General features: G+C 44.9%; 1 protein-coding gene across 2 annotated transcripts; it reads left to right on the top strand.

Annotated features, from left to right (window-relative positions):
* The first annotated feature begins 1,016 nt into the window (after positions 1-1,016).
* On the top strand, positions 1,017-26,388 carry LOC134330287 (synaptic vesicle glycoprotein 2C). Of its 2 annotated transcripts, XM_063011345.1 has the most exons (12): positions 1,017-1,682; positions 10,090-10,270; positions 13,042-13,193; positions 20,239-20,372; positions 20,570-20,659; positions 20,775-20,885; positions 21,000-21,088; positions 21,574-21,738; positions 23,909-24,042; positions 24,768-24,971; positions 25,309-25,468; positions 26,195-26,388. In XM_063011345.1, the coding sequence occupies exons 1-12, from the start codon at positions 1,097-1,099 to the stop codon at positions 26,376-26,378; spliced, it is 2,190 nt and encodes a 729-aa protein (XP_062867415.1). In that variant the 5' UTR covers positions 1,017-1,096; the 3' UTR covers positions 26,379-26,388. The 2 variants fall into 2 exon arrangements, with proteins under 2 accessions (XP_062867415.1, XP_062867417.1); XM_063011347.1 differs by lacking the exon at positions 24,768-24,971.
* Positions 26,389-27,406: the final 1,018 nt, after the last annotated feature.

Genomic DNA, 27,406 nt, shown 5'->3' on the forward strand with positions numbered 1-27,406 from the left:
GCTGGTCAGGCTTGCAGTGGGTCCTGTTTTCCCAAAATTACCTGCTACCATGGCAATGCAGTAACAGAGCCGGAGAGGACGCCATCGCAGGACCTTGGCCATCCACCTTCCCATAGACGTAGCCTGTCAGGTCTGTATGTGAACACCCGGCCGGCTGATAGCACGGCTGTGGATTTGAACCCTGGATCCCAGTGGTAGTAGGTGAAGGTAAGGGACGAAAGGTAGGAAACATCGCAAACAGGTTGCCAGTCCATCACAGACCAATCACACACACACACATTCATAATTAGGGCTCAAATTGACCTGACTTTGGACTGTGGGAGGAAACTGGAGCACCTGGAGGAAACCAACCACTCCACCTGGGAATAGAACCCAGGACCTTCTCACTGTAAGGTGACATTGCTACCCAATGAGCCACCGTGCGGTGCCCAGGATTAATATATAATCAAACTAAATTAAATCTACATTTTTCACCCCATTTTCACCCAGTAACTGATCAGATCTAACTGGTTAATACTGGTTAAGTCCTATTCTAATGCAACTATGTGCCAGCACACACAATGAGTCTCGTGTCTCGTCCTGTCATGTAGGAATAAACATAAAACACGCCATAGTAAAGCAGAAATGGATTCACGAGTGCCAAAATCATCCCTGTGATCCTCGGCGTGAGTCGTGTGCCGCTGAGCGAGTGGAGCTTTTCTGTCTAGGTGGATCTGATTGTACCCAACGGTTCCTTTCATCTTCCTGTTTCCTGTCTCTTTTATCTTCTGTGCTTCATTACGTTAGAAATAATGAATGAACCGTACTGCGTGGGAGCAGGATGGTCCGGGGGGGAAGGGGTGCCAGTGTGTGCCTACCAGAGACGCTCGAGGCTGGGTGGCACTCGGACTTCCAGTTGTGGATGAGTTTATTTGACACAGGTCTCATGTTTTCTTTGTTCTTTTGCAGGGTGCTTGATTGGAACCCTTGGATGGATCCTTTCTACACCTCAGGTTCAAACTGAGGCAAACTGAGGCTCTTGTTTTGCACATAATTTTGCACAAAATCCAGACAGTTGCACAACTTTTTATCTACGGTTTCCTCCAGACGAGAGAAGATGGACGACACGTACGGGGAGAGAACGTCTCTGAGCCGAGGCGCTCGCGACATCGCCAAAGAGGCCAAACGGCACGCGGCCAAAAAAGTCAACAAGGTGATAGACCGGGCCTCGGACGAATACTCCGGCCGCACCTATCACCGTTTCGACAACGACGAAGAAGACGAGGGCGGCGATGATGAGCGTTACCACTACCAGGACGGTGAGGCGCAGCAGCACGAGGACGACGAAGGCTCGAGCGATGCGACAGAAGGCCATGACGATGAAGATGAGATCTATGAGGGCGAGTACCAGGGTGTGCCCAACAAAGACGCTCAAGGCGGGGTGGCGCTCGGGCGCCCGGTCGCTGACGGGACGAAGGACCGGCGAGAGCTGCAGAAGGAACGGGAGGCGGAGGAAGAGGAGCTAGCACAACAGTACGAACTGATCATTCAGGAGTGCGGACACGGGCGGTTCCAGTGGCAGCTCTTCTTCGTGCTGGGTTTGGCCCTCATGTCCGACGGTGTGGAGGTTTTTGTGGTCGGATTTGTGCTGCCCAGTGCCGAGACGGACATGTGTGTGCCCAACTCTGGGGCCGGCTGGCTAGGTGAGTAAAACGGCATGGAACACAGCAAACACACACACACACACTTAAGGCAATTTTAGTAGCTCCTCCACTTAACCTGACTGCATGTCTTTGGACTTGTGGGAGGAAACTGGAGCAACCGGAGTAAATCACACGAACATGGGGAGAACATCAAACTACCAGCCCAAAGACATGCAGTCAGGTCCCTATGGTGGACTGGCAACCTGTTGCTACTTTTCGCCCAGTGATTTGCACCCACTGTGACCCTGAATAGAATATAAATGGTGGTAAAACATACAGTAAATGATTATTATTATTATTATTTTTTTTTAATTATTATTATTATTACTATTATTATTTGTATTATTGTTCTAATAATAATAATAATTATAATTATAATTATTATTATTATTACTATTATTATTTTTATTATTATATTTATTATTTATTTATTTTATTTTCATTATTATTATTATTAGTAGTAGTAGTAGTATTTTTATTATTATTATCATTATTATTATTATTATTATTTATTATTATTATTATTTATTTATAATTATTTTATTATTATTATTTTATTATTATTATTTTATTATTATTATTATTATTATTATTATTATTATTATTATCATCATTAATATTATTCCACAGACGGAGTTTAAATCATAGTCTGTGTGTCCTGCATGACGATCTTCCCTGCAGTGTTTGATGTGTGGTGTGTGTTTCACAGAGGAGCAGCCTCAAATCCACCGACACAAACACTCTGTCTCAGTAATGAAAATGTGTGTGTGTGTGTGTGTGTGTGAGTGAGTGTGTGCGTGTGTTTTTGTGTTGCTTTGCTCATTAGTTCAGTAATCTTGTTGGGTCTGGACCATAGATTGTGTTGTCATGGTACCAGGTACAGTAGGAGTGTGTGAGTGTGTGTGTGTGTGTGTGTGGGTGGTGTTATTTTGGATTTGCTCTTCATCAGATGTGTGAGTCAGGACGGGCGCTTGAAGCATTTTCGTTGAGGTGTACATACAGTGTTCGTGTTGATTTTGCCGTCGCAGGTGGCACTCAAACTCATACGTTCGAATCTCAGCTGTGCTATCGGCAGGCCGGGCGCCTATACGGACAACGATTGGCTGGTCCGTGGGTTTGATTGCTGGAGGGGATTCGTCATAACTCGGTGGTGGATAATGGAGCTTCTGTGCGCAATACGGATCTCCATATATACCCTGCTCATGCAGGTGAAAAGAAGTGGTTGGTACTGCACATGTGACGGAGGGGACGTGTGCTAGTCACGGCTCTCCTCAGTCAGGACTGGAAGGTCTGCAGCTGCAGAGGGAGCAAAATGTAATCGGGTAATTGGATACGAATCGAAAATGAGGAAAAATTGTAACTAGGAAAAAAGCCAGAAGTAAAAGGACAGCAGCTGTGATGTATGACCATGTCTGCTCGAGTCACACTTCATTATTCAGACTTAATTTCTTACAATTATTAATAATCAGTGTAAAAACGTAATTTTTAATCTTATTATTAATCTTATTATTAATCATCCACAGTTTGCTGACAGAGCAATTCTCACTTTCTCACACAGATTAAACTTCTAAATACTCCAAATTCTTCTTCAAAATCTCATCTATGTGCTGGAATTGAATAATAAAAAATTTAAATAATTGTATTAAATGAAAATGAGAACGCAGATTAAAAAAAAACTGGTTTGTTTACATTCTTTTTGCATGTCATGTTATAGACGTGTAGTGGTGTTGTTGTTCTCACTGTTGTTATTTATTATTTATTTTTGAGTCTATCTTTCATTTACCTTGTCAATTTTATTTTCTATTTTATTTTTGCATTTTCTCCTAATTTAGTGTAGTCAATCTGTCCTCCGCTGCTGGTGGATCCCTGATTGCAGTCGAGGTGGGTATATTGCTGCTCACGCCTCCTCCGACCCCTTCGGCACAGGCGCCTCTGCCAATCAGGGTCCTTACACAGCGTTTGAAGACCCCACCCACATAGTCCGGTCATCCCGCCCTGTGTCATCCAGAACCGTGTCTGCTGCAGGCACTGCCAATTATGTGCGCTAGATGACGCCCAGACGACCGGTGCTCACAAACTGAGGAGTTTAAAATCTCGGCACTGGTGTGCTAGCGGAATATCTCACTGCGCCACCTGCGTGCCTACCTTGTCAATTTTTAACAAATAATAATAATATTTTATGTATAAGCCTCTTTCCGAAAACCCAATGACACTGTACAACTACAGGCCTAAAACAGCATGGAAATGAATTAACATAAATAAATAAAAATAACAAACAACAATCTATTTAATAAAACAAAGCGTTGGCAATGCAAGTGTAAACATTTGTCATGCCAATAAAGCACCACTGAACTGATGTGACCCCAAGAGCCGTTCACTCCAACCCAGTGCTCACAAACGTAAACATGGCAGACTCTCCTTGGGAGAAAATGAACTTGCACCTGGGCGCCCCCTTGTGGGAGCAGCAATGATCCGAGGGATTTCCGGATAATCTCTTCACGCGCCATCACCGAGATGTTTCAATCAGCTGACGAGCTCTAATCCACCATGAGAAAGCGAGAGAGAGGATGAGAGAGAGAGAGAGAGGATGAGAGAGAGGATGCGAGAGAGAGAGAGAGAGAGAGAGAGAGAGGATGAGAGAGAGAGAGAGAGAGAGAGAGAGAGAGAGAGGATGTCAGGATTCTCAGTGTGCATTAATTACACACGCCGAGTCGAGTTAAATTAATAAATGAAACATCACTCAGACCTGATGAGCTTTAATAAACAGCACCTTTTGTTTTGGTTAAATAAAATGTTTGAACACTGATATAAACACATTTTTATCTGATGCTGACAGCGTGGATCATTACCAGGCAGAACGGAGTAAAAAAAGAAACAAATAATATTCAAGTGTAGCCACAAACACACCTTCCGCATTTCTAGAACTCAGCAACATCAGCTCATTTATTTATTCATTCTTTTTGCTAGCTCTGTCACAGCAAACAGGACCTGGGTTTGATTCCTGGACAGCCAGGGTCCTCTCTGTGTAGAATTTGCATGTTCTCTCTGTGTTCGCATGGGTTTTCTTCCGGGTGCTCCGGTTTCCTCCTACAAGTCCAAAGACGTGCGGTCTGGTCAACTGGAGCTACTTAAATACTCCAAGTGTGCAACCCAGGTGGCACAGCGGGATATTCCGCTAGCACACCAGCGCCGAGATTCTGAACTCCTCGGTTTGAAACTCGGCGTTGCCACCGGTCGGCTGGGCGCCATCTAGCGGGCATAATTGGCAGTGCCTGTAGCAGACTCTAATTGGCTACCGTGTCTGCTAGGGGGCGGGATGACCGGACTATGTGTGTGGGGTCTTCAAACGCTGTGCACGGACCCTGATTATGCATGGGCAAAAAGAAGGGCATGTGTCGAAGGAGGTGTGGGCAACAACGTACCCTCCTTGAATGCAATCAGGGATCCACAGCAGTGTAAGACAGATTGACTACGATATATCGGGAGAAAAATGCATAAGTAAATAGAAAAATATACTGTATATACAGGGGTTGGACAAAATAACTGAAACACCTGTCATTTTAGTGTGGTAGGTTTCATGGCTAAATTGGACCAGTCTGGTGGCCAATCTTCATTAATTGCACATTGCACCAGTAAGAGCAGAGTGTGAAGGTTCAATTAGCAGGGTAAGAGCACAGTTTTGCTCAAAATATTGCAATGCACACAACATTATGGGTGACATACCAGAGTTCAAAAGAGGACAAATTGTTGGTGCACGTCTTGCTGGCGCATCTGTGACCAAGACAGCAAGTCTTTGTGATGTATCAAGAGCCACGGTATCCAGGGTAATGTCAGCATACCACCAAGAAGGACAAACCACATCCAACAGGATTAACTGTGGACGCAAGAGGAAGCTGTCTGAAAGGGATGTTCGTGTGCTAACCCGGATTGTATCCAAAAAACATAAAACCACGGCTGCCCAAATCACGGCAGAATTAAATGTGCACCTCAACTCTCCTGTTTCCACCAGAACTGTCCGTCGGGAGCTCCACAGGGTCAATATACACGGCCGGGCTGCTATAGCCAAACCTTTGGTCACTCGTGCCAATGCCAAACGTCGGTTTCAATGGTGCAAGGAGCGCAAATCTTGGGCTGTGGACAATGTGAAACATGTATTGTTCTCTGATGAGTCCACCTTTACTGTTTTCCCCACATCCGGGAGAGTTACGGTGTGGAGAAGCCCCAAAGAAGCGTACCACCCAGACTGTTGCATGCCCAGAGTGAAGCATGGGGGTGGATCAGTGATGGTTTGGGCTGCCATATCATGGCATTCCCTTGGCCCAATACTTGGTGCTAGATGGGCGCGTCACTGCCAAGGACTACCGAACCATTGTGGAGGACCATGTGCATCCAATGGCGGTGCCGTGTATCAGGATGACAATGCACCAATACACACAGCAAGACTGGTGAAAGATTTGTTTGATGAACATGAAAGTGAAGTTGAACATCTCCCATGGCCTGCACAGTCACCAGATCTAAATATTATTGAGCCACTTTGGGGTGTTTTGGAGAAGCGAGTCAGGAAACGTTTTCCTCCACCAGCATCACGTAGTGACCTGGCCACTATCCTGCAAGAAGAATGGCTTAAAATCCCTCTGACCACTGTGCAGGACTTGTATATGTCATTTCCAAGACGAATTGACGCTGTATTGGCCGCAAAAGGAGGCCCTACACCATACTAATAAATTATTGTGGTCTAAAACCAGGTGTTTCAGTTATTTTGTCCAACCCCTGTATATATATATATATATATATATATATACAGTGTGTGTGTGTGTGTGTGTGTGTGAACTGTGATGGACTGGCGACCTGTCCGGGGTGTTTCCTAGCTTTTGCCCAATGAAACTGACCCACTGCGACCCTGACCAGATTGAAGCGGTGGTGAAACAGACAATATATGAATGATTTGCCTATTTATTTAGTAATACTGGATATAATGGTGGCGCTCGGGTGCTGTAAATTGCGTCCAGGTTGTCCAGTGAATGAGTGAACATGTGAGCGTGTTGCCCCATGATGGACATGGTATAACCTATACTGACGATAATAAATACGTTTTGAGACACTCCGATTAATGATCGATTTTATTTCGGGCTGAGGAGGACGTGGGGAAGGGGGGGGGGGGGGGGGGGTCTCTCTCAGAAAGAGTCCCGGGCGAGAGTATTAACCCGAGTCTGACCCTCAGAGAAGTGATCAGCTTTATGGGATGATGTGCACTGATAGCTTTCCTCTCTGCATTACTCTCTGCACAACTCATTGGGCACAACAGCAACATCACGTTCAGTTCTGCAGGTAATAGAAGCAGAAACTGGTGAAAGAACGACTTGAATTTTATTTTCCTGGTACACAAGTGCCAGAAAAGCTGGTACACTGGTCTAACATTTACTAGTTCCCCCACGGGACGGGGGCATGGACCCTACAAGCTTGTGGGAATATTCCGCAGGCAATGATTGCTCCACAGTTCTGTTCTACTCCGAGGTGAAGGATTTCTGTTCCACAGCTTGTTGTGTAGCATCCCAGATGTGTTCCATAACGCTAACATCTGGTGATTTATGTGGGAGCGGCAAAAACCCCAAACTCAGACGAGTGTTCCTCTAACCCAGGGACGTCCAAACAGCGGTGTACTGGGGGTTAAGCCCCATTACTGCCAGGGTGGCACTATTGGGCCCTTGAGCAAAGCCCTTAACCCTTAATTGCTTAGACTGTATGCTGTCACAGTACTGTAAGTCACTTTTCCTAAATGCCGGAAATGTAAATGTACTCTGTCAATCTGGTCCCACTGTGGTTTACAAGATGTAACATAAAGCCTCCACAAGGGGGCGCCCAGGTGCAAGTTCATTTTGTCTTTCTATGCTGTTAAAATGGTTTATTTAGTTATTATTGTTTTTCTCTGCTCAGGGTTTGAAATACCTCACAGTAGCCCACAACCTCTGAGATTTGGGTTTGAATCTCGGCTCCGATAACGGGTGGCCGAAGCCCACAACCTCTGAGATTTGGGTTTGAATCTCGGCTCCGATAACGGGTGGCCGAAGCCCCGCGATGGACTGCAGTTCTGTCCAGCGTGTTCCTGCCTTGCGCCCAGAGCTATTTACAAATGCGCTTCCTTAATCAAGAATGGTCCAAGATTTTCCAACAAGGGGCTTGAAGCAAAGACCCTGATTAGGAGTCTGAGCTAGCATCTTACTAGCATCGTACAGTTAATGGATGTTATGGCAGTGTTGGGTGAAGCTAATAGCAGGTTAGCTGAATTAATATTCAGTAGCGCGGTGTCTAGGATACAGTAGATCATCTCAGGCAGCGCGTCTCTGTTTAAACCTTTAGCTGTACTGTGTGTGTGTGTCCTGTATTAGACTCTCGCTAAGCTACTGTCAGGTTGTAATGGATCACCCGCTCTCCCACAACGCCTGCGAAGCCAGATAAGGACCGGTTTCTCTGCATATCAGCTCCGATCAGAGAGAGAGAGAGAGAATGAGAGAGTGAGACGGCTGTGTGGAGCACAGTGAGAAAAGATCTGAGTGTGCAGTTTTGCACTTTTGCACTTTTGCAAAAGTCGTGGTCGTGGGTACCAGACGAGCTTTCTTCTCTCCGTTAGCACAAATTAGCATTTTTATTAGCATGTCTAGGCTGAGGAGCTGTGAGTGGATGTATTAAGTTGGCGTGTGTTGTGCTGGACCGGACTGACTGATCGTTCTCGAGTGAATCGAATTGAATGCAATACAGACGTCACACGTCGAAGATTTAATTCTCCACAAAGAAAGGACCCGGACCGCTCCACCTGGGAATCGATCCCAGGACCTTCTTGCCTTCTTGACCACCGTGCCGCCCATTATACAGTGACAACTCAGGTGCTAGACCTCTAGCCTAGTGGGTAGAGCTTCGTGTTATCAACTGTAAGATTGTCTGCTGTGCAGCCACTGTTGGACCCTTGAGCAAGACCCTCAACCCTGTCTGTGTTCTGACCTTAGCTTCCAAACAAGCTGGGATATGCAGAAAAAGGATTTCATTGTACTGTATACGTGTGTATGTATATATGACAAATAAATACATTCTTCTTTATATTAGGTAACGAACAAACGTCTGTGAGGGTTTGGGTGTCCAAGTATTGATTAGTAGGCTCAGACCGATAATTCGAACCATGGTTACAAAAAGCGTCTATAGGAGGAACAGATTGGTGCAGAGTAATGCATGACGTTCAGAAAACTGCACACACCGGTGAAAGCGCGGCGGAGGAGACGACCGTACATGACCCATAATTTCTCCGAGCGGGAGTAAAATACACACTTTGCTACATTTGCTGTTTCAATCTCTCGTAGCCTGTACAGTCAGCGTTTTGTGCCGCTGTGTGTGTGTGTGTGTGTGTGTGTGTTATAGACCAGATGAGGTTCTTAACAGAAGCCGGTACGTAACAGAACGAGCGAATGAATTAGAGAGTCAATTAATCACCGGACCTGTGTATCATGTCGTCCTCAGTTTGCACCGTCGGTTCTCACACACACAACAGTTAAAGGTGCAGTCAGTACATCTGTGGTTATAGAAAATAAAACCCTAAACTGCCCGTAGGTGTGAGTGCTGCTAAACGAGTGCGTATAATGCCAGGCGATGAGCTGATTCCTTAGGGTTCCTGAAATATACTCCAAAATCACTGATATGGACATCATCACAGTAACCTGACATCAAAGGTTCTGTCCAACTGTTCATCTTACACTATACTGCCAAAAGTATTCACTTACCCATCCAAATCATTGAATTCAGGTGTTCCAATCACTTCCATGGCCACAGGTGTATTAATGCTTCAGCATATCGAGAGATTTTGGACAATTTCATGCTCCCAACTTTGTGGGAACAGTTTGGGGATGGCCCCTTCCTGTTCCAACACGACTGCGCACCAGTGCACCAAGCACAAGGTCCATAAAGACACGGATGAGCCAGTTTGGTGTGGAAGAACTTGACTAGAACTTGACCGATAGAACACCTTTGGGATGAATTAGAGCAGAGACTGCGAGCCAGGCCTTCTCGTCTAACATCAGTGTCTCACCTTACAAATGCGCTTCTGGAAGAATGGTCAAAAATTCCCATAAACACACTCCTAAACATTGTGGAAAGCCTTCCTAGAAAAGTTGAAGCTGTTATAGCTGCAAAGTGTGGGCTGACATCATATTAAACCCTACGGATTAAGAATGGGAGTCACTCAAGTTCATACGCGTGTGAAGGCAGACGAGTGAATACTTTTAGCAATATAGTTTATTTTAATCATCAGTGGTTTGTTTATTTTTAAACATCAAGCTCAAAATTCCCTAAACTGTTCTGTTTTAGATGTTTACCTTCAATCTTTTCTGGTTAAATCTTTACCCCTTTATTGTTTCCTCTGCAGGTAGCGTGGTGTACCTGGGCATGATGTTTGGAGCGTTTTTTTGGGGCGGCCTGTCGGATAAGGTGGGCCGAAGACAGTGCCTGCTGGTGTGCATGTCGGTCAACGGCTTCTTCGCCTTCCTGTCCTCGTTCGTGCAGGGTTACAGCACGTTCCTCTTCTGCAGGATGCTCTCCGGGTTCGGGTCAGTGCTTCTTAATATACTTAATATACAGTTCTAATATACACTGATCAGCCATAACATTAAAACCACCTCCTAGTTTTTACACTCACTGTCCATTTTATCAGCTCCACTTACCATATAGAAGCACTTTGTAGTTCTACAATTACTGACTGTAGTCCATCCATTTCTCTACATGCTTTGTTAACCTGCTTTCACCCTGTTCTTCAATGGTCAGAACCCCCACAGGACCACTACAGAGCAGGTATTATTTAGGTGGTGGATGATTCTCAGCACTGCAGTGACACTGACATGATGGTGGTGTGTTAGTGTGTGTTGTGCTGGTATGAGTGGATCAGACACAGCAGCGCTGCTGGAGTTTTTAAATACCATGTCCACTCACTGTCCACTGGTCCACCTTATAGATGTAAAGTCAGAGACGGTGGTCACGGGACTCTCCCCTCGTTACCTCTGTGAACCAACACTGTTGTGCTGAATCGTTTCTGTTTTCTATGTTTCGTTCCGCCGCTTCTCTTTCCCTGCAGCAGGATGAAATAAGCGAGCCTCCGTGTGGCTCCGGCGCTCTTAAATCATCCCCCTCCAGAGCTGCCTTAATTCTAAAGTGCTCTTTACGACCACACAGGGCGCAGTTAAGGGTTTGATTGACTTTTGGCAAAAGTTCCACCTCAATTTGACCTCAGACTGGCATTAAGGGCCTTTTTTGTCTCCCTATGGGGTCTGTGTGCTTCGGAGTAAACACACATACACGCGCACACACATAAACCTGCCGTGTTTACTGTTACCGCGCTCCGGCTGCGTACGGAGAGCGACCAAATTTAAACTGCTGCTAAATATACAGAGGTGATAAAGCTTAATGCAGATCTGCACCCCCACTGCATCTACTTACTAAAGCTGTAGCTTATGGTGTAAATTCAGCCTGGTGCCTCCTATTAATGTCCTCTTTATTGGGCTCTACAATACGGTATGGTACGTTTCCTGTCTTAAATATGGTTAACCTTCTCGACCAAGGACAGACTGTACCAGAGTGGGCTTCATGGCTGGAGTGAGGAACAGTGCAGACCAGCTTTTAGTAAAGAGTGGCGCAAATACTAAAATACACCAGTCGCTAGCCCACTACTACTGAGATCTGTGGGTCCAGGGTTCGAATCTCGGCCGTGCTATCAGCCGGTCAATCATCTGCATGGACATGATTGTCTAATAGAAGGTTAATAGAAATAGAAGGGTTGTATTAAATCTGTGCCAAGCCTGGCATGTGGACCAGGTCTGCTGTGGCGACACCTAAATATGAGGGTTCTTCAAACAGTCTCTGCACTTTTTTGCCGTCAACAAAAAATGTTTCTGGTTGAGCTCGTAGCCACTGATGCGCCGCTACTTTCACATCATCATCACATGAAAATCTTCTTCCCCTTAAAGCTTCCTTCAGCGTCCAAAAAGGTGGAAATCAGATGGCGCTTAATCCGAACTATAAGTCTCTTAGACTCCTCCACCCGCTTATAACCAAAATATGAAGCAGAATTTATGACAATCTGCACTTATTTTGTGTGGAGTTCTTATTTTCAGCACTGCACCCCTTCATTTCCATATTTATGAGGAAAAGAGGCGCAGTACGCCGTAGTACTTTAGTCACGTCACATAAACTGCAGCTGTGGGCGTCTGCACCAGGTAAAAAAGTTTCAAACATGGAGCTTTATGTCTCTCATTTATTTTTATTTTATTTCCTTCCTTCTCTTTCTCTTTTATGCTTCCTGTGACTTGTGTTCCTGTGTTTTGGGGGCCCAAGCCAAGAGGGTAGAGCAGCCCTGACTGTGCCCTGAGACGTTGAGTTAAAGATTTCGGTGCAGGCTGGTTAAAAAGAGACGAGGGATGACGCAGGGACGGGGACGGGTGTGTGAGGGGGGGAAGGTTGCAGTGGGATAAGAACAGCAGTGTGTTTTATTGCTAATTGAATGAACACACTGTTCTTTGTCCTTGTGGAGTGCTGATCTTCTGCAGAGCTGCTTCCCCCACCCTGATCCCCTCGTCCCCCCTTTATCCATCCTAAATACCCCTCTACGGAGAGGGGTCACACGCAGGGGTCACACACACTGGTCATTACATTAAGAGATCAAGCACACTATATGGACAAAGTATTGGGACACCTCTACTAATTATTAAATTCATGTGTTTCAGCCACAACAGTTGCTAACAAGTGCAATAAATCAGTGCTATAAAGGAAATTATATGCTTCGAACTGTGCAGCAACAGTTTAGGGAAGGTCCTTTCTTGTTCCAGCATTCACTATAAAGAAACTCCTGACCTCAGCACCACATTACTGAGGCTTCCTTGACTGTCATCAGCGCCCGGCGATACGAATGCTGTCATCTTTTGACTATATGGGCACAAATTCCCACAGACGTACTTCAAAGCCTTGTGAGGAGCTTCTCAGAAAAGCTGAAAAGATCCGACAAGCTCATGGTCAGGCGTCCAAATACTTTTGGTCATATGGTGTCTGATAAATGGGCAGTTATGAGCTTATACAGTATAATGTTATAGAAAACATGATGGTCAATGAACTGTTGATATAGAGACAAAGCACTTTTGGGAAATGTTAATTTATGGTTTGAATTATGGGACGGACTGGGGCGGGTCTGACCCTCCTCCCTCCTAATCAATATGTGGACCCCTTGGAGGGGGGTTGTTAATTAGCTATTATATAAAGTTGACCCCCTAGTTGTTGCTGTATAAGTTGCCTTCTGCTGTTTGTGATTATTCGGGTTTCCTCTGCATCTGTGCAGGATCGGCGGCACTGTACCCATCGTGTTCTCATACTTTGCTGAGTTCCTGGCGAGGGAGAAGCGTGGCGAGCACCTGAGCTGGCTCTGCATGTTCTGGATGATAGGCGGCATTTATGCCTCGGCCATGGCCTGGGCCATCATCCCGCACTACGGTGAGTAACAGAAGCGTGTGCCAACCGGAACTTTCTTGTGCGATGTCCTGTAAGAAGCCTGTGGCGACAGTGTGGACAGTGTGACTGATGTTCTAGCACCTTCTAATTCATGACAGACCTGGGCTGGGCTGAGCAGCCACATGAACAACGATTGGCCTGTTGTTCAGATATGGGCGGGACTAAGCCGGATGGGGTCTCCCTGTCATAACTAATGTAATTACGACCTCTGCTGGCTGAATGATGGCGCCTGCACAGAGATGAGAAAAGAGCGCTGATCAGGGTGTGTCTCTCCGTACACAACGCTGAGCTGCACTGCACTCGTCAAAGTGTCGGTGATAAAATGCATACAGATGCTGCTCACGTGTCGGAGGGGGTGTGGGTTAGCTTCGTTCTCCTCAATCAGAGCGGGGATCGGCATTGGTGGAGAGGAAGCATGACGCAAAGTGTAGAAAATTAGAAAATTACAAATATAAAAAGAAACGTAATAAGTGAACCAAGTGTGCAAAACGTAGAAACATAGATGATGTAGAAATGTTAACGTGGGTCGGTTAGCGTCACCTCTTTCTTATTGTGAGATTAAACGACCGGACCTTGAAAACAGGAACGGTGACTGAGAAGGATGCAGCGGGATATTTAGAACGAAGGTAACGAGAGGCGGAGGAAGAGAAGTGAGAGAGCGGGAACGTGGAGAGAGGAAGAGGAGGGTGTGGGGAAGAAGTGTGACCGTGATTAATGTTGGTGCTGTTAAGGATTTTTAAAGGATGAAGGAACACAAAGCCGGACGAGGACGGTAGCGGGGAAGTGTGGAGATGAGAAGAGAGGGAGCGGAAATAAAAGCGTTTTATTATTGTGTACAAACAGTGAAGTCCATGATTAATTTAGTGCTGTAGAAAGTCTAATACTCTCATTTAACTTTGTTCCGCGGCCTCCTAATTAACGATTAACGATGATAATTAACTTTAGCTGGTGCACATGTTCACTATATGGACAAAAGTATCGGGACACTCAGTCTAATTCGTGAATTCTTGTGTGTTTCAGCCACAGTAATTACTAACAGATGTAATAAATCAATATAGAAGGAAATTATATGCTTTTAACATTGCAAAAATGGTTTAGGGAAGGCTCTTTCCTGTTCCAGCATGACTGTACCCCTTCTGAATAGACACAAATTCCCACAGACATACTGCAAAGCTGTGTTGTTACAGCTGAGTAGATCACACAGAGGTCGCTCTGTTTTAATACCATTTATTTTATAAACGGGACGTCCAGCAAGCTCACGGCCAAGTGTCCGAATACTTTTGGCCTCATAGTGTATTTGTACTTGCAGCAAGAGTAAATGTGCCGTAGCGTTTGCACACGCCACATTTTATGTTCCCTCGAGGGCTAAACTACACCTTTATTCCGAAATCTTTCCGTCAATTTCGCCTGGTAAACTACTCATAATTGAGGTCAATCGATTAGCCGGCGCTTGAACACCTCGTTCAGGGCAGTGTGTGTGTGTGTGTGTGTGTGTGTGTGTGTGCGCGTGTGTGTTTGAGTTAATGTGGTTCTGCCGCAATGCTCCCGTACTTGGGGTTGGGGAGGGGTGCAGATAGAGGGCTGGTGTGAGTGTGTGTTTGTGTGTCCTATTGTATAGGTTGTCACGCACGTACATTGCATGGCATAAAGTATTCGGACGCCACTTCTATTCGATACGTTTGTCTATTTCAGTGTGTTAAATAGAAGATCTGGGTTAGAATATGGTGCTGTCGTACACTTGGGCAGGAACATTGGCATAGCTGGTAAAGGCAAGGTGTGAACCCAGGTCCCCAGGGCTCATGTTGCTATGTGGCACCCACACTACCTGCTACCCAATATACAGTACATTTCCAATTTTGGAAGCTGGGGTCAGAGCGCAAGAGCTGAGAGGGTTAGGAGCCTTGCTCATGGGCCCAACAGTGGCAGCTTTGAAGATCTAAGATTCAAACCATCAACCTTCCAATTGATAGCCCAAAACTCTAACCAAACATGCGACTTTGGTGGGAATCGAACCCACAACCTTTGAATGACCTCAAACGTAAGCCTAGAAGTCCAGTGCGCTATCTAATGCACCACAGAGCCTAAAGATACTGCCAGAGTCCAGCAGTGGTGTGCTTCATACTATTCTTTCCAATGATCCATATTGCTTCAGAGGCAGTCTGGAACTCAGTAGTGAGCACCGTCAGTAGTTAATACTGTCCAGTCTTGTCTGTGAGCATCTGTTTTTAGAGGAGCACCTTGCTATGACCATGTGTTTCCTTTCGAATGCTTTAGATTCCTCTCAACCCATAAGATAATGAAGAAGGTGGATTGGTCGGTTGATGTTTCTGCCTTGCGGCCAGTACTTTCTGGTGCCGTTTGACCCACGACAGTCTTATTTAGGATGAAGTACTTAGTGAAAGTGAATGATTGTATCAGGCAGTGGTAGCCAGTTGCTGGTTCGAGCCCCATCACCACCAAGTTGCCACTGTTGGGCCCCTGAGCGAGGCCCTTAACCCTCAATTGCTCGAATTGTATACAGTCATAATTGTAAGTCACTAAACCTCTGCATTATTAGAACTCGAAGCCATTTCTATGGAATGCTTGTCTTTGTGGAGTGCACGCATTGCTTTTATGCATCTGTGAGCAACGGGCGTGGCCGAAGTGACCGGACCCACGCATTTAAAAAGGTCCCCAGATAGTTCAGGGCACTTAGTGTATGAATCTAAATGCTGTTATGTTGCAATGCGCCATGCTGCAACGAGTGTGTATTCTAACCCTCTTCTGCTCTAAAGCACTAATCGTTTGTAATGTAGTGTAAATCTGAGTGTGGATTAATGTGTGTGTGTGTGTGTGTGTGTGTGCGGGTGTCGCGCTGCACCCGCCGCATCGGCGTTAGTCGTAGCCGAGGCAGCGAGCCGTGCACTTCGGTCTATTATACGGCTAATCCATGTAATGAGATTTTCTACAGCAGCAGCTTGACACACACCCACAGGGCTTAAACTGGCATCTGAGAGAGAGTGGGCACACACACACACACACGTACAGTTGCAAGTTAATGTCTACTGAAGTGTGCAGGAGGGCTGGAACCAATCTGGAACCAAGACCTTCTTCGAAAAGTGCTGTAGCATATAATTTACATCATTTTATAATTAGCAGAGCGTCAGTGCCACGTGGACGAGGGGATTTACTTGATTTATGCTTTCATTATTTCCTTATGAGCTGGTGTGGTGTTAAGATAAGAGCCACGCTGGTGGTATCAGCAGTGACTTAGTTCCGGGGGTTCGAATCCTAGACTGGGTGCACAAATACAGTACAAGGACCCAGCAATTTGGGGGACACACGTCAGTGCACCCTTAGTGCAGATCCCAAGACTGGATAAATAGGAGGGTTGCAATGACCTGCTGTGGCGACACCTAGTGGGTGCAGCAGAAATAAAGCATTCATTCATTATTCTCAAATTTAACCCAATTCAAATACATTAGTGAAGATCAGTGATCAGACTGGATTTGATAGACCAGCCGTTAAGGTACTGGACTAGTAATCAGTAGCTCGCTATGCCTGGGCCCCTGAGCGAGGCCTTTCACCCTCAATTGCTTTCGTAGTATACTTTCACAGTTGTAAATTGCTTTGGATATTTCACTCACTCACTCACTTTCTTAACCGCTTTTCCAATTAGGGTCCGGGGGGGTCCATCACAGAAAACACACACACACATTCACCTATAGGGCAATTCAGTGTCTCCAATTAACCTGACTGAATGTTTTTGGACTGTGGGAAGAAACTTACGCAGACACGGGGAGAACATGCAAACTCCGCACAGAAAGACCCAGACCGCCCTGCCTGGGGATCGAATCCAGGACCTTCTTGCTGTGAGGCGACAGTGCTACCCATTAAGCCATTGTGCTGGCTAAATATCCAAATCTGTTGGTCATGTTGTGGACAGTATTTTTGCTCTTTAAATGACAGGTTAAGGGCAACATGGTGGCACAGTGGTTAGCGCTGTCACCTCAAAGCAAGAAGGACCTGGGTTCGATTCCCCAGGTGTGGATTTAGCATGTTCTCCTCCAAGTCCAAAGACTTGCAGTTTTGTACTTTTGTTTTATCCTGGTCAGGGTTGGAGTCACTAAAGTAGGAGAGGTTGTAGCCTAGCTGTTAAGGTACTGAACTAATGATCAGAAGGTTGCTGCTGTTGGGCCCTTGAGCAAGGCCCCTAACTCTTAATTGCTCAGACTGTATACTGTCACAGTCCTGTAAGTTACTTTGGATAAAGGCGTCTGCTAAATGCTGAAAATGTAAATGTAAAAGTAAAGTGTGAGTGTGTGAATGTCTGGCGTCCTGTCCGTGGTGTTTCCTGCCTTTCGCCCGATGAATTGGACTCACTGCAGCCCTGACCAGGATAAAGCAATGGTAAAACAGACAATGAATTAATTAATTAACTAAAATGTATTGAGGTGGCGACAGTATAAAAAAATCTCTTAACGTAGGTCGCTGGTACTTTACACACATTAACGTTAAGCGTTTTGTATTCAAACACGTAAACAGACTCTTTTTGGAATATTTCTTACCCATGATGATGATTCTCAGAAGAATTGCTCAGCCGTCGCGGCTCTATAGGTATAATGAACACGTCCACTGTTCCACGTATTGACCCGATCACGCTCAGGCTGACCGGTGGAGATAACAGTACAGCAGGTAATGTGATCCGTTCTCTGTAATGTTTTTGTGGTTGTTATCAGGGAGTTGTGATCTGTAATGATGAGGTGTTTGGCGCATACAGGGATGTGTTATCAGTTCAGGATGAACAATGGACTCTTCTGTCTCTGTAGGTACGAGCGACGCTGCGCTGCGGCAAATGGTCTGTCAGGTTCAGTAGTAGATAGAAGTAGAAGTAGATAGTAGTAGAAGAACCAGGATTAATGTTTTGTTTTGTTCTTGCTTGACTAACCCCGCTCATATAATTCATTCATTCATTCATTGTCTGTTTTACCACCGCTTTATCCTGGTCATGGTCACAGTGGGTCTGATTTATTGACCGTAAGGCAGGAAACAACTCAAACAGGTTGCTAGTCTATCACAGGATGGGAACAGACACACTCACACTTAAGGCAATTTTATTAGCTCTAGTTGGCCTGACTGCATGTTTTTGTACTGTGGGAGGAAACCGGAGCTCCCGGAGGAAACCCACGCAGACACGGGGAGAACATGCAAACTCCACACAGAAAGAACCCAGTGAGGCAACAGCGCCATCACTTTGACACCCTGCACCAGTAATGAAAAATACAATTCTGAACAGTATGAAATGGGCAGCTTGGTGGCTCGGTGGCACGGTGGAAAGCACTGTTGCCTCAGCAAGAAGATCCTGGAGTCGATTCCTAGTTGAAATGGTCCGTGTGGAGTTTGCATGTTCTCCCCATGTCTGTTTAGGTTTCCTCCAGGTGCTCCAGTTTCCTCCCACATTCCAAAAACATGCAAAGACATGCAGACAGGTTAATTGGAGCTACTAAGGTCCACCTACAGGGGTTGGACAAAATAACTGAAACACCTGGTTTTAGACCACAATAATTTATTAGTATGGTGTAGGGCCTCCTTTTGCGGCCAATACAGCGTCAATTCGTCTTGGAAATGACATATACAAGTCCTGCACAGTGGTCAGAGGGATTTTAAGCCATTCTTCTTGCAGGATAGTGGCCAGGTCACTACGTGACGCTGGTGGAGGAAAACGTTTCCTGACTCGCTTCTCCAAAACACCCCAAAGTGGCTCAATAATATTTAGATCTGGTGACTGTGCAGGCCATGGGAGATGTTCAACTTCACTTTCATGTTCATCAAACCAATCTTTCACCAGTCTTGCTGTGTGTATTGGTGCATTGTCATCCTGATACACGGCACCGCCATTGGATGCACATGGTCCTCCAGAATGGTTCGGTAGTCCTTGGCAGTGACGCGCCCATCTAGCACAAGTATTGGGCCAAGGGAATGCCATGATATGGCAGCCCAAACCATCACTGATCCACCCCCATGCTTCACTCTGGGCATGCAACAGTCTGGGTGGTACGCTTCTTTGGGGCTTCTCCACACCGTAACTCTCCCGGATGTGGGGAAAACAGTAAAGGTGGACTCATCAGAGAACAATACATGTTTCACATTGTCCACAGCCCAAGATTTGCGCTCCTTGCACCATTGAAACCGACGTTTGGCATTGGCACGAGTGACCAAAGGTTTGGCTATAGCAGCCCGGCCGTGTATATCGACCCTGTGGAGCTCCCGACGGACAGTTCTGGTGGAAACAGGAGAGTTGAGGTGCACATTTAATTCTGCCGTGATTTGGGCAGCCGTGGTTTTATGTTTTTTGGATACAATCCGGGTTAGCACCCGAACATCCCTTTCAGACAGCTTCCTCTTGCGTCCACAGTTAATCCTGTTGGATGTGGTTTGTCCTTCTTGGTGGTATGCTGACATTACCCTGGATACCGTGGCTCTTGATACATCACAAAGACTTGCTGTCTTGGTCACAGATGCGCCAGCAAGACGTGCACCAACAATTTGTCCTCTTTTGTACTCTGGTATGTCACCCATAATGTTGTGTGCATTGCAATATTTTGAGCAAAACTGTGCTCTTACCCTGCTAATTGAACCTTCACACTCTGCTCTTACTGGTGCAATGTGCAATTAATGAAGATTGGCCACCAGACTGGTCCAATTTAGCCATGAAACCTCCCACACTAAAATGACAGGTGTTTCAGTTTCATTGTCCAACCCCTGTAGGTGTTAGTGTTTGTGTGAGAATGTGTTTGTGGTTTCCTGCCTTTCATCCACTGAATCGTACCCACTGCGACTCTAAACAGGATAAAGAGGTTGTAAAGCAGAAATGAATGAGCAGTATGAAGTTCCTTGGTCTTTTAGTCACCACCATTGTGGATAGTTTATAACTCCTAGTGACGGGCTTGTAGCTGCTGTATTTTGATGGGGTGATGTGGGATGTGAGGTATGTGTAATCAGATGTAAGTGTTAATGTGTGTGTGTGTGTGTGTGTGTGTGTGTACAGGATGGAGCTTCAGCATGGGTTCTGCGTATCAGTTCCACAGCTGGAGAGTGTTTGTGGTGGTCTGTGCCCTGCCGTGCGTCTCTGCAGTCGTCTCGCTCACATTAATGCCCGAGAGTCCACGTTTCTACCTGGAGGTAAGCGGTGGTACACAAGGTCTGCTCATTTGTTAGATGTACGCAGTAAAATATGTGAGCAGTCAGTGAATTTGTAACATTTCCTCTTGATATAACATGACGGGTTGCTCCTAACTCTTAAATTATCCATGCTAATCTGAAACAGGCGCCATCTGGAAAGCATATCTAAGCGCGTCTGTGTTTTCTCCGTTCTGCAGAAGGGGAAGCATGATGAGGCATGGATGGTGCTGAAACAAATCCATGATACCAATATGCGTGCACGTGGAGAGCCTGAGAAAGTCTTTACCGTGAGTAAATAAAACTCTTAATAAAGGAGACGACGACAAGATGAAAAAACGAACCAGGCTGGCCTTTCTGTGATGTGTTTGTTTTTATTATTTAACTTTGTCTGTGTCCTCGCAGGTGAACCGAATAAAGATACCAAAGCAGTTGGACGAGTTTGTAGAGATGCAGTCGGAGTCGGCGAACCCTGCGGCTAAAGTTCTCTTCAGGATTAGGAGTGAACTTCGTGGAGTGAGTCCACCTACTTATTCTTTCTATACGCACCTCGCATCATACTCCTACAATATTCCTTCAGATCTGACTCTATTTTGTGTGTGTGTGTGTGTGTGTGTGTGTGTTTTATAGATCTGGTTAACGTTTTTGAGATGCTGGGATTATCCTGTGAAAGACAACACAATGAAATTGGCTATAGTGTGGTTCTCTCTGTCTTTTGGGTAAGAAACACACTTTTACACACTCCTCACACACTATACACACTCTACACAAACTATTCACAGACTATACACACTCCTCACACACTATACACACTCTACACAAACTATTCACAGACTATACACACTCCTCACACACTATACACACTCTACACAAACTATTCACAGACTATACACACTCCTCACACACTATACACTCTCCTCACATACTATACACACTCCTCACACACTATACACTCTCCTCACATACTATACACACTCCTCACACACTATACACACTCCTCACATACTATACACACTCCTCACATACTATACACACTCCTCACACACTATACACACTCTACACAAACTATTCACAGACTATACACACTTCTCACAGACTATACACACTCCCTACACACTCCTCCAATAGTTTATCCACTCCTCACAAACCATAAACACAGCCACATCCCCAGTTATAAGAACATGACTTCATATTCTGTGTGCAGGTTCTACGGTTTGTCCGTGTGGTTTCCTGATGTTATAAAGCACCTGCAGGCGGACGAATACGCGGCGAGGGTGAAGATCCACAACAACGAGCGCATCGAAGACTTCACCTTCAACTTCACACTGGAGAACCAGGTGCATTCTAACGGGGCCTTCATCAACGACAGGTGATAATTTATCGTTTTTGGTCAAGTCTTGTTTGTCAGCTCTGGCATTCAAATGTTGGTAAAAGTTTGTTTTGTGTTGACATGTGATCCATAACATGCGGTTATTAACTAGTCTTTTTACGCTAGTGGTTAATGAGCACTTTGTATAGTTACATGACATTTTTTATTCAGATTATTGACTCAAATTCTGATTTATGGAAGTAAAAGCTGGTGATTTTGGTTTTATATGGGGTTAGCATTTTTATTTCATTATTATTTTATATATTTTATTTTGGTTTTCATTTTTAATTTCTGGCTTCAAGAATGCAGTTTTTATGTTAGGCAAGAGGTCAGGATGAAATTAAATGCTACATAAATTCTAAAACCACTTACTTTTTATAACAGATACCAAATATTTGTGTTTTTATTTACAAATATTAATCGGAAACGTGACTATAAAAATTAGCTATTAAATACTGTTAGCAAGCAGTGTCGAGCTTTTTTGTACTACTCAGTACTACACGGCAGTACTGCACCCTCTAGTGGTGGGAGTAACTCATTACACCAATAAACATCAACTGAATATAAACAAGCGACACATGTAAACACAAAAATGTGTTTATTTTATTATTATTATTGATAATATTAAATAACTAATAGTTAATATGAATTCATTTTTATTTATTTTATGCATCTCTTTTTCTTTTGGCTGCATCACAGCGGATCATTCTGGTTCATGGTGGTTTCCCCAAGTGGATCAATAAAGTTTTATCTTTTTTATATATATTTTGCTTATGCATTTTCTCCCCTTTTCCCCACCGACTTTTTAGAGCCTCCAATTGCCCCATTGTGTCCCGCTTCCTCTCCACCGATGCCGACCCCTGCTCTGATTTGAGGAGAACGAAGCTGACCCACGCCCCCGCCGACACGTGGGCAGCAGCCGTATGCATTTTATCACCCACACTAGGCGAGTGCATATATGCGAATCAGCCTTGTGTACGGAGAGACACACCCTGATCCGCACTCTCTCCCGGCCTCTGTGCGGACGCAACCATTTACGAGGAGTCCGTATCGGGCTTAATACCCCACCCCTATATGAACAACAGGGCAACAGGGAGATTCGATACGATGTACCTGATTTGGCGGAGTTTTTTACTTCAGGCTTTGGACCAAGTTAAACTCTCAGTGTCTTTCCCCCCTCAGACACAGCAAATAAAGTCTGTGTAGATGCCCAAACAGCTGGTTCAAATCTTGCAGAAGTGAGCTAGCATATGTTACCCTCATATCATTTTATATCATATTAATATGAATTATAAATAAAGTCAAATATTTAGCCTCCAGTAGTAATGATGACACTTGACATGCATGTTAATCCAAGCACGGGTTTCATGTAAGTAAGCTCAAATCAATGCTGTATGTGTGTTTGGTGTGTCTGTGGATTTTTGGGTGTTTGTGCTGCATTACAGTTTAAAATGTGTATGTTTTTTTTAAATCTCACCCCCCACCAAAACAGTCCGTGGCAATGTAGCGTCCCACAGGGCTCAGTACCTGATGCAACAACAGGATATTAAAAACTCTTATCTGGTTTCCTCCTCTGTTGTTCATCATGAGTTTCTGCTTTTCCATCTGTTTGCACCTCTCCTGCTCGCCCTGATCAGTCACCCGATACTTCATCCTGTAGCGGGTCCCAAACACAACCTACAGAAATATGTCGCGCTGATTCTGAGATGCTATCAAACGCTATATCAGAGACTGTGTAGAGACAGCAGGAGCAGATTGCAGAACCAATAGAATCAATGAAAACGGAATCTTTGAGGTTAGGCATTGAAGAGGAATTATTTATAAACGTATTATATATTCTTTTGGTTTCCTGGTGGCACAGGGAGTCCAGCGCCAACCGCAAACACGGCTTGTGAGGTAGAAATACACCCCGGACAGAATACCAATGAATTGCAGGGCATCTTGAACTCAAATCTTCACTCACACACACACATAGAGGCAATTTAAAGCAATCAGTCTATCAACAGTGTGTTTTGGGATGTGGAAGGCTCGGTCAGAACATACCAAACTTCTCACAGACAGTGACTGAAGGCAGGACTCAAACCCAGGTCTTAAGAACCGCTGTTGCACTTCAATGGTTAGAAAATGGTTAAAATTGTACGTTGTTTTTTTTTTTTTTTTCTGTCACCAGGTTCATCAGTATGAAGTTTAAATCGGTTACCTTCAAAAACTCCGTCTTTCAGAACTGCTACTTCGAGGACGTCACTTCGGTCGGGACATACTTCAAAAACTGCACCTTTCTGGATACGTTCCTCTATAATACAGGTACACAGCAGTGTGTGTTACTGCTGCTTTATCCCGGTCAGGGTCGAAGTGGGTCTGATTCATTGGGCGAAAGGTTAAAAACAACCCGGACAGGTCGCCAGTCCATCACAACACACACACACACACTTTTAGCCATTTTAATAGCACCAATCAACCCGACTGCATGTCTTTGGACTTGTGGGAGAAAACCAGATCACCCAGAAGAAAGCCCACATGAACACCCTGGCCGTCCGGCTGGGGAATCGAACCCAGAACCCTTCTTGCTGTGAAGGCTGCAGTGCTATCTAATGAAATTCATATAATAGATATATAAACTCATATAATTCGGTGCACTTTGTTTTATTCATTGTGTCACAACGTACTGTCGGCAGACTAGCAACCCCATATCATGATGCTTCCGCCGCCATACTTCATTGTGGTTGTGGTATATAGTTATATAGTATTATAGAGTTATTATGTATGTATAATTAGGTAATTACAGCTATAGCTTATAGTTTTTTTCATCTGATCATTGGTCTAAATTCCTTTGAGCCTCTGAAAGGTTTGTGTTTTGTGTAGTTACTGTTTACTTTGTTTGTTGTTTCCGCTGCCTTCCGGTAGTCCTGCAACACTTTTAGGGCACTGACGGGCAGTGGTAGCTCAGTGCATATGATACTAGACCACTAATCAGTCTGCTTTTATGAATGACATAAGTTTGTATAACGAATCCCCGCTCTCACACACAGATATCGACGACTCCAAACTGATCGGGACGTCTGTGATAAACAGCACATTTGCACACAATAAGACCGGCTGCCAGATCACCTTCGACGATGACTACAGTGCTTACTGGGTGTACTTCATCAACTTCTTGGGTACCCTGGCTGTGTTGCCAGGCAACATCGTCTCCGCTCTGCTGATGGATAAAGTTGGGAGGTTGAGCATGCTCGGTAAGCCCATCAATACTTTTAATTCTACATGCAAGTAGTTTTTAATCTATATTGAACATAATAGTAGAGCTGATACCTTCTCCGTTGACCCACTGTGGGCTAAATGTGGGCGGTTTGGGTTTGGGAAACCCCATGAAAAGCCACATGTGGCTGCATGTTTCACACATAAGGACATAAACACAATTATAAGGCTCATTGTGTGCTGACTTTGAGCAGACCAGGCATTGGTAAACATCTGTAGTGCCCACAAGTGTCCAGTAGGGGCAGCCTGACTGATGTTGGAGTGTCAGTGTCCAGTTCCATGATAAAATTGTATCTATTCTATATTGTTCTGTAGGAGGCTCGATGGTGCTGTCGGGTATCAGCTGTTTCTTCCTGTGGTTCGGTACCAGTGAGTCGATGATGATCGCCATGCTTTGTCTCTATAACGGTCTCAGCATATCCGCCTGGAACTCTCTGGACGTGGTCACGGCTGAGCTCTACCCTACTGATAGGAGGTACATGCGTACACATCCTAAATTTATTCAAAGACCAGCATAACCAGCTTGGTTTTAGTTTTAGACCAGCATTACCAACTGAATCAAGCTGGTCAATCAGCATAACCAGCTTGATATTAGTGGTAGAGCAGTATAACCAGCTTGATATTAGTTGTAGACCAGCATAACCAGCTTGATATTAGTGGTAGACCAGCATAACCAGCTTGATATTTGTTGTAGACCAGCATAACAAGCTTGATATTAGTGGTAGAGCAGTATAACCAGCTTGATATTAGTAGTAGAGCAGCATAACCAGCTTGATATTAGTGGTAGACCAGCATAACCAGCTTGATATTAGTGGTAGACCAGCATAATTAGCTTGCTCAAGATAGTAGACCAACATAACCAGCTTGATATTAGTTGCTGACCAGCTTAACCAGCTTTATATTAGTTGTAGACCAGCATAACCAGCTTGATATTAGTTGCAAAACAGCATAACCTGCTTGATGTTAGTGGTAGACCAGCTTAACCAGCTTGATATTTGTTGTAGACCAGCATAATTAGCTTGCTCAAGATAGTAGACCAACATAACCAGCTTGATATTAGTGGTAGACCAGCATAACCAGCTTGATATTAGTGGTAGAGCAGCATAACCAGCTTGATATTAGTGGTAGACCAGCATAACCAGTTTGATGTTAGTTTTAGACCAGCATAACTTCTAACTGCTCCCTGGTTTGTCTCCTGCAGGGGCACCGGGTTCGGCTTTTGTAACGCCATGTGTAAGCTGGCGGCCGTGTTGGGTAACCTGATCTTCGGCTCCTTGGTGGGCATCACTAAGGCCGTCCCTATTCTCCTGGCGTCGTGTGTGCTGGTGGGCGGTGGCCTTGTGGGACTTCGGCTCCCGGACACGCGTTCCAACGTCCTAATGTGACCTCTGACCTCTTGACCTCTGATTTCTTACTTTTAACCAGTGAGTTGCCAAGGAAACAAGGAGGATGCTCCAGGTTGGGGCAGGTGTAACAGGCTACATCGTGAACACGGGGCGCCGTCCTAATATTTATGATCTTTTTACTGTTAGATTTATTTATTTACTTCTGTATTTATTTATTTACTTATTTAACTATTTATTTATTTATGTAATGAATCATTTCTTTTTTAACTTAAAGCTGTAGTATGGAACTGTTGAGGATTTGGGGACCTCTGTGGTGATAATGTGTTACTGCAGTGCGTTACTGTAAATAAGTGTGAATTTTAAATCGGATTGTCAGGATTCGTGTTCTGACGCAAATCAGTGCAGCTGATTATAAACTATATATACACCGATCAGCCATAACATTATGACCACCTCCTTGTTTCTACACTCACTGTCCATTTTATCAGCTCCACTTACCATATAGAAGCACTTCTATATGGTTCTACAATTACTGACTGTAGTCCATCTGTTTATCTACATACCTTTTTAGTCTGCTTTCACCCTGTTCTTCAATGGTCAGGACCCCCACAGGACCACCACAGAGCAGGTATTATTTAGGTGGTGGATCATTCTCAGCACTGCAGTGACACTGACATGGTGGTGGTGTGTTAGTGTGTGTTGTGCTGGAGTTTTTAAATACCGTGTCCACTCACTGTCCACTCTATTAGACACTCCTACCTAGTCGGTCCACCTTGTAGATGTAAAGTCAGAGACGATCGCTCATCTATTGCTGCTGTTTGAGTCGGTCATCTTCTAGACCTTCATCGGTGGTCACAGGACGCTGCCCACGGGGCGCTGTTGGTTGGATATTTTTGGTTGGTGGACTATTCTCAGTCCAGCAGTGACAGTGAGGTGATTAAAAACTCCAGCAGCACCAGCACAACACACACTAACACACCACCACCAGAATGATCCACCACCTAAATAATACCTGCTCTGTGGTGGTCCTGTGGGGGTCCTGACCAGTAAAGAACAGCATGAATTGG

This window comes from Trichomycterus rosablanca, chromosome 16 (assembly GCF_030014385.1).
Source record: "Trichomycterus rosablanca isolate fTriRos1 chromosome 16, fTriRos1.hap1, whole genome shotgun sequence".
NCBI lineage: Eukaryota > Metazoa > Chordata > Actinopteri > Siluriformes > Trichomycteridae > Trichomycterus > Trichomycterus rosablanca.